The sequence below is a fragment of the Echinops telfairi genome, unplaced genomic scaffold (genome assembly GCF_000313985.2).
Source record: "Echinops telfairi isolate 266 unplaced genomic scaffold, ASM31398v2 ScPeMD7_7424;HRSCAF=8462, whole genome shotgun sequence".
Classification (NCBI taxonomy): Eukaryota; Metazoa; Chordata; class Mammalia; order Afrosoricida; family Tenrecidae; genus Echinops; species Echinops telfairi.
Genome location: NW_022111324.1, coordinates 69346495 through 69354807, shown reverse-complemented (window position 1 = coordinate 69354807; position 8313 = coordinate 69346495). Strand labels below are relative to the sequence as shown.

The following is an 8313-nucleotide window of genomic DNA, read 5'->3' as shown; positions in this document are numbered from 1 at the left end:
ATGGACCGACACACTGGCTGCAACAATGGGCTCCAACATAAGAGCAATTGTGAGGATGAGGATGGTGCAGGCGGTGTTTAGTTGTTATGCAGAAGGTCACTGTGAATCAGAACCAAGTCAAGGCCCCTAACCACCACAGTGCATATCTGCCCAATGCAACATATCGTTTCAGTTCTTGACTGCTGCTTCCGAGCATGTTTGTGAATTCAACTAAAATGAAATCGTTGGGAAAATGAAGAGCTGTTATCAAGAGCTCAAGTAGAAAGGAAATGCTTTGAAAATGATTATGGCAACAAATACACAAATATGATTGATACAATTGATTCATGGATTGTTATGAGCCCTCAATAAAATGATTTTTAAAATGAAATCCTTGACAACTTCCATTATTTCTCCATTTATCATGATGTAGTCTCTTGGGCCTGCTGTGAAGATTTTTGTGAGATGTCTTTAAGGAGGCTCTGGCAAGTTGGGTCGCTAACTGCAAAGGCAGCAATTTGAGACCACCAATCACTCCACAGGAGAAAGACAAGGTGGGGCTTTCTACGCCCAAAAGGAGTCTTGGAAACTCACAGGGGCAGTTCTACCCCAAGTACTGTAGAGTCGCTATGAGTCGTAATTGATTTGTCGGCAGTGCATTTGGTTTGAAGGCTGTCTGTGCTAGTTAAGGTTTATTGTGCCAATCTGGATGATAAACACATGTGGGGTTCATTGAAGGCTGGAGAGAGAAATGGCTGAGTTTCGCCTTTCCGGTTCTCTGGTCTCTTGTTCTCTGATGGTCAGACCAGTGTGCGGCTGCCTTAGTTAATTCTTTGCCTCAGCTGGCAAGGCTCACTTCCACATGGAGACCCCTGCCAGTGCTGATGCTTACGTGCTGATTCAGTTTTCCTTCTGCATTCGGTATCATTGCGTATTTTGTGAGATGGAGGACTTTGTAGATCGACCGTGTCGGACACATGGTCTTGGACTGGACTGGTTTGGGATGCTTTCTTACTGTACATTTACCTTTTATATAAAACTCTCTCATCATATTCTAGTCTACCCACACTAACACAGCTGTCTTTGTGGGAATGACCAAGGGACCAGGCAGCAACTTGTTCCATTGTGTACGAGTTGTCCAGTCAGGGGCAACTCCACAGTAACCAAAAACTCTATGTGTGTGTGTGTGTGTGAGAGAGAGAGAGAGAATGCCTTAAGGCTACAGGGTGATTTCTAAAGTGTTTATTACTTGGGGGGTGAGGACATCACACAATTCAGTTTACCTGTAATCCTGCCAAGTCAGGAAACTAGAAAAAGTCATCTTAACGTACAAACTCATAACAGCAGTTAACTAAACCTCACACTGTCAGGCCAGTCCCCCATTATCTTGCCCACACCCGACCTAGGGGGACTGCTGGGGGGGGGGGCACAGAAGTGGAGGCCCTTCTGCTGGCTACTTAATGGTCCGGGACGAAGTTGGAGCTTCTCTATGGCCCAGGTTTGAGGCTGAAGGGACAGCAGGGTGACCCCAACGCACTGGAAACTAATGCTGCTTTGCTTTAAGATCAATAGCAGTGTGTGGCTCATCAACGCAGAACCTTTGACATCACTTCAGTATCAGCCAGGAGACATCTTATACATGCCCAGTATCGGCCTGACAGCTTACAGGTCCCAAACCGCTGCCCTTCTATGGAGCTTTCCTGCTTGGACTAGACCCCAGAGTCCAAGGACAGATGTTACCTGCAGCAGGCCCCTCAGAAACCGGCCTTTCTCAGCCTCATCTAAGCCATAGCGTTTGGAACTCTTGACTGTGGATGGAAACTACACTTAGCGGCCCCATGGCAGTTCCAAATCCAAACCAGTTTCTGGAAAGCTTCATTTGGCTCCGCTAGGCTCCTAGAGAACTGCCCTCTTCCTTTAACAGCCACTGGAGATTTATCAAGGAGCCCTGCTGGGATAGTGGTTAGGCATTTGGGCTGTTTACCTCAAGGTCAGCAGCTCAAAACCACCGGCCGCTCCTCGGGAGAAAGATGGGCTTCCCATTCCTGTTAGTCTTAAAAACTCACAGGGGCTATTCTACCCTGTCCTACAGGATCACCATGAGTCAGTATTTGGTTTACGGCATTATCGGGGAGCAGCGTTGGGCTCCCCTGAAGATCTCAGACTAGGGCAAAACCTCCAGGGATCTCATTTAGGGAAGGTAAGATGAGGGCTAGAGAAGCTGTCAGAAAACACATTTTTATTTTTTATTTACTCAGAAAAGAAACACAAAAGCCCAAACATGTCAAGGGAAAGCGCTCAAACTCAATTACCAGTAAGGTATAGGTCGAATGTTGGGGGAAGGGGGGAAATTACAGAACACGATGTCTGGAGAGGAAAGCATTGATGCCCAGCTGTTGGAAGCCCCACCCAGCCCCACAACTGAGCAGACAGTCTGGAAAGGCTAACTGTGCACATGAACCCGACATCCTGGAGTGAATTTGATTTTTGAAAGTTCTGGGATACTTTGAACGAGACGTCAAGTATTTCAGGGTCAAATGTGCTTGGCTTTATAGTTTCGCGGGACTCAGGGGTGGGGGTGGACTCTGTTGAATGGACTCCCAGGCAAGGAAAACGTTCTTGGTCCATGAGCCAGGCTTCTAACAGGATTCTCTAGTGCCCAACAGCAGCACTGAGTGGAAAGGCATCTTCCAAATACTGTACAAATGAGTCTGTGGGTGGTGCAGACGCCAAGTAAAAGATTGGAGGTTTGAGTCCATTCAGGGGTCTCTTGGACGAAAGGCCTGGCATCAGCTTCTGAAACGGCAGCCACTGAAAAGCCTGTGGAACACAGTGCTATCTGTTACCTGGGGTGGCGATGACCTGGAGCCAACTCTCTGCCAACTGGCTTAGCTGGTTCGTTTCCTGTGACCAGTGGGCATCCAGCCCTGACTCTCATTCATTATGCTTAGCTTTTTCTCCCACTTACATCTCTTCTTCTCCCCAACCCCTACTGCTGTGAGGCAAGCTACAATTGGCTTACAAGTGTGGACATGTGCCGCTATCAGATTTCATCGTTGGGCAAAAACAAGATTCTTTGTACCCTCTTCCCCTCACGAATATGGACTCTGTAGGCATTGGGTCCAGATGTCCAGCCTCCAGAAAGTCCAGATGAGTCTTGCTGCATGGCAACCAAGCGCTCCCGCACACACTGAGTCCTTTCCCTTTGTCTGCCTGTCATCTCACCTTCTTGGCTTCCCAGGACATCTGATCTGTAACGCATGAGCCTCGAGGCTTCCCTGCATGTTCTGGGAAACCTCGCGAGGCACCAGGTAAATGTTGCCGCCTAGCCTGCAGGGAGATCAACAACCACCACTTTGGAATTTGCATATGGTGGGAACAAATTCACAATAGGTGGCCTTCCACCAGGAATTTGCAGTGGGTCATGGAAAGACCTCTTCTCTCCTCCTCCTCCCTGTCTGATAGTCCACTGGCCATCCTCCATGGATACTGGGTCCCCATCCTATCTTCCAGGCCAGCGAGAGCAGCTCAACCTGGGCAGAGGAGGGAGGAAAGACAGCTACAACGGCAACCAATGGGATCCCATGGGCCAAAGAATGGTCCCGAGCCCCAGTCAGCACTTCTCTCTGGCCATCCTTGGGAGTTAAAGGCCGGGCCCACCTAATATTTTCTAAGGCTGCTAATCAAGATCCAGTTGCTGTACTTCCACTTCTCTTTGCAACACCCTTCTCAACTTCTGTCTACTTCCTTATTACCTGTCTTCTACTTCCGGCTTCCTTCTCTGAATCACGCACTTGCATCTGCAGGCATTAGGTCTTGCTCTGTCTTGTCCCCTCCATTCCAAGCCAAACCACATCAAATCGGGTTGGCCTGTGGGAAGCACCTAGCATCCATCCAGAGTGGGCTAACATGGCTACATGGGCAGAATCAAAAGTCAAGGCCTCGGCTGGTACCAGAGGAGGCACTGGTGCTGGTTCATGTGCACTGGGCATAAGAGCCCTCGAGAGCAGGCCCTCAAAGAACCAAGACCAGCCACCCAAGAGCATCTGACTATGCTGTAACTCCTGCTCTTGTTGGCAGCCCCTCAGGTCCAGGATGGGCGAGAATGATGAGATTTTATCCCCTTTAGCAGTCATGACAGGCCCGTCAAAGATCTTCAAAGCATCATCGCCTTCAGTAGAATTCTTTTTCTTCTTTCCGTGCCTGTCACCAAACTCCCGGCAGCAAAGGAGTGGAGTGAGGAGGAGCAGATGGAGGACGACTTCAGAAACAAGCAGCTCCACTGCTGCCCTCAGATGATGCAGTCACAGGCTGACTTGCCACTTATTGAAAATAGACAAATTTTCCAGGTCCAGCTCAAAGTCCTCCTCCTTTCCCCCTTTGGAACCAACAGGCTGCACACCCATGTGCTCTCATTGGTCATTTTCCTCCCCCTCACCTTCTTCATGGGAAGGGTTGGGCTTTAGCGAACAAACTTCCATCTCACCCCTCTCTGCCCACGACCTAATCCTCTGGGCACTGGCCTTCTGGTCCACCTGCATAAAGAGACGTGAAAAGCTGACTCAGTAGTAAGGGCAGGGATGACTTAATTCTCACACTTATACAGTTCTACTAAGAAAGAGTTCTTTTTACTTCTAAGTATTTTTTTGCTTAAGTCTCCAATATTCTTGGCTTTGCTGGGTTTCCAGAGCAAGTGATTCCATTCATTCTTGTGGCTCCTGCCCAGTAGCTTCCACTAGTGGACAGAGGACGCCATGCTGGTGGCTACTCCAAAGGGAGCGGAGTAAGCTGCAGCGAATCCCTGCAGGCCAAGGAACATAAAGTGGCATCCTTTGGTGACGACCTTTCCGACGTTCTGTATTTAGGAAGAGAAAAGGCAAAGATTAGGTTCAACCCCAAAATGCACTGCCATCAAGGTGATGCCAACTCATAGCAATCCTGTATTAAGGTGCCATGACTAAATCTTTCTTTAAGGGAGCAAGACAGCCCGATCTTGCTCCCCGAGAGCAGCTAGTGGGTTTGAACTGCTGACCTTTCTGTTAACAGCCTAAACCACAACACGATCAGGGCAACATTTAACCCTCTTTTTTAAATCTGCATAGATATATTTTTACAGTTTTATTGGCACATAATCCACATATTATACAATTCAAGTTAAATCATATAAATTATACAATTATTACTCCAATCAATTTTAGAACATTCCCCTCCCCCCTCATGGTTAAATTGCTTTTTTAACCGATAATTTTATTGGAGGCTCTTACAGCTAGTATAACAATCCATACATCAATTGTATCAAGCACATTTGTACATGTTGCCATCATCATTTTCTACTCTAATTCTTCATTACGCCTCATTCTGCATGGTGGAACGCTAAAGTTACATGTTTCCACATCTCTGGGGTCCCATGCGCACCAACAGGGGAATGTGGGATAGGGTACATGGAGGGGGTGGGGGAAGCACACACCATCACCTTGAACAGTGCTGCCCGCACGGCATACTTCCAGATTCTCCAGAGCAGGTCTCAGAACCTGCCGCGAGGCTCCTTGTTCTAGCAAAGCCATTTTCCTTGCTTCAGAAGAGCACCCCTCTCCGATCCAGCTAACAGTTACTGGATCTCCTGGAGAGTGGTCAAGGCTTCCTTCATTTGATTCTCCCCCAAGTCTAGCCTGTTACCCAGGCTCCTGACTGGCCCACACACTTGTCCCTCTTTCGTCGTCTTCTGCTCTAGCTGTCGCACCCTAGAAAGCTCATGTCTCCAGCACAATGACAAATTCCTTACGGGTAAGGGCAGGGCATCCTTTCTTGGACTTCTTTCTCTACCAGGGATGCTGTGGGACAGGAGACACAAGTTCAAGTAGAATGGCAACAGGAAGACCTTCCCCAGTGACTCAAAAGTCGTAATTTCCCGGTCTTGCTCCTCCTACCAACTGATGTCACCATTCTCAATGATGCTATCTACACCCCTGGAGATGACCTCAGGTCTTATCTCAGTCCTTTGACCTTTCCAACTCCACTAACTAAGCAGTTGGACTTATTTTCCTCAAGTACTTAGTTACTAAATTATGGCCCTTTTAGGCATAGTCTTCTATTTTGTGATGTATCATAAATCCTTGCCTCTACACTCTGTAGTTTAACGCCAGAGTCTGTGTTAAAACAAGAATAAACTTCTGGCATTAAACTGTTCTCATAATAAGCAAACGATCATCTGACCGCTTAATTGAGAAGCGCAGGAGGCTGGGGTCACCGAGTTGCCTGAAACTAGACCTGGCCCAGCGAAGATATGCAGAAATTATCAATGTAATCTCTACCCAACCTTTTGCAATATTTTTTTATCTTAGTATAGTAATTGAGGAGCCCTGGTGGTATAGTGGTTATCTTTGAAACCATCGGGGACTCCATGGGAGAAGAAGGGGCTTGGAAATCCACAAGAGGAGTTCTACCCTGTCCCACAAGGTCACTATGAGTCGGCATCAAATTGTGGCAGTGACTTTTGAGATAACTGCGCTGAGCAGCTCTTGCTCAGGATCCGGTGACTGGCTTTCCTTTTGCCTGACTTCTGGTTTCTGGGACCTGAGTCAGTCAGCAGCCTATTGCCTGCCCTAATTTACCAGTTTCAACAGGCTTGTGAGTCAACAGCCCTGATTTGGTGTGAATTAGGAGGATCTCTTTGGTGTGGACATTTAAACTTTGGATTTAATTTAAACTCCAAAACCATGTAAGCCATTTCGTTACAGATCATGAGTTCTGTGAGACATTATTTTGAATTTCGAGCTGTTGGGATGCAAGGGGATGTACTACTGAGAGGAGTGGTGGTTGGTAGGGATGATAAAGTGACAGAGCATTTTTGAAACGTCAAGACATTTCGTCCATCTTTAATTTCTACCTCATTGTACTACAGCCTTGTAGTAATTTCTACAGCCTTGTACTAATATTTCTAGTTCTTCAATGCTTCTGTTCCCCTTCCCCACAATGATCATGACCCCAATTCTACCTTACAAATCTGGCTAGACCTGAGGATGTACGCTGGTACAGATAAGAGCTGGAAACACAGGGAATCCAGGACAGATGAACCCCTCAGGAACAATAATGAGAGTAGCGATACCAGGAGGGGAAGGGGAAGGTGGGGGGAGAAAGATGGAACCGATCACAATGATCAACATATGACCCCTTCCCTGAGGGACGGACAACAGAAAGGTGGGTGAAGCAAGATCGTTCAGTGTGAGACATGAAAAAAATAATAATTTATAAATTATCAAGGGTTCACGAGGGAGGATGGGGGAAGGAGTGTAAAAAATGAGGCGCTGATTCCAAGGGCCCAAGTAGAAAGCAAATGTTTTGAGAATGATGGCAACAAATGCACAAATGTGCTTGACCCAATGGATGGGTGCATGGCTTGTGATAAGAGTTGTACAAGCCCAAAATAAAATGATTTTTTAAAACTATAATTATTTTTTGCAGCTTCCCACATGGCAACCCCGTTCTAGTTGACTTCTTCATCTTTCCCTTTCTCCATCAGCCTTCCCACTCCCCACATACAGTCACACGCACAGCCCCCGTGCTTTCCGCTTTCATGGACAACTTCAGAAGTACACAGAGAACTCAGGCATAGCACGAGCCTCCTCCCCCAAGGCCATTCTCTTCATACTTGCTGCTGCTACCCTCTGACCTCGACTTTGGCCTTCTGTTCTTTGACTGGCTCTTCAGAGCCATCATCCTGTTCCTCTTTATTCGATCATTCCCATTAACTTACAATTATTCCCATATCCTCTAGTGACTGCGCCCCTTAATGCTGACCTAACTTAAAGAGCCATCTATCCACACCGTATCTACTCCTTCACTTCTGGTTTCCCTTCATTTGCCTGCTGCCTCCACCAACCCAAGGATAGCTTGGTCATGCTGTATTCAGCCTCCATAGTGTCTGATTTAATGGGCCCTTTTCTCTTTTCCCTCCCTGACCTCTCAGCAGAATTTGACTCCCTCTCATCTTGGTTCTTCCCTGCCTCCTCAATAGGCACCTCCTCCTCAGCCTTCTTTGCTAGATTTTCCCTTCAACCAAAGTTAGAAATGTGGGTGTTCTTTAGGACTCTGTCCTGGGCCCTCTTCTCTTTCGCCTTCAACCTCTCCTGAGATGGATCCATCATCTCCAATGACTTGAAGTATTTCCTATATGTTGATAATTTCCAAATCTCCAGCTCCGATTTAAATACGCAACTCTCCACCTGAGATCTCCATTTTGTCGAGACAGCCTATGGTTCCTCGGAGTCCCCAAAGATTTGAGCCCACTCAGAAGCACCTGAGAAAGACCTGCTCACCTAACTTTAGGGCGGGGGG

The 8313-nt window shown here is 47.3% G+C and overlaps 1 protein-coding gene across 1 annotated transcript in view; it reads right to left on the bottom strand.

Moving 5' to 3' along the window:
* Positions 1-2201: 2201 nt before the first annotated feature.
* CUNH1orf115 (chromosome unknown C1orf115 homolog) overlaps positions 2202-8313 on the bottom strand; it is a 15072-nt gene continuing 8960 nt past the window's right edge. Inside the window, exon 2 of the mRNA XM_004700151.2 lies at positions 2202-4834. Within this exon, the coding sequence (XP_004700208.1) occupies positions 4715-4834 (120 nt within the window). The 3' untranslated portion in view covers positions 2202-4714. The remainder of the gene's footprint in view (positions 4835-8313) is intronic.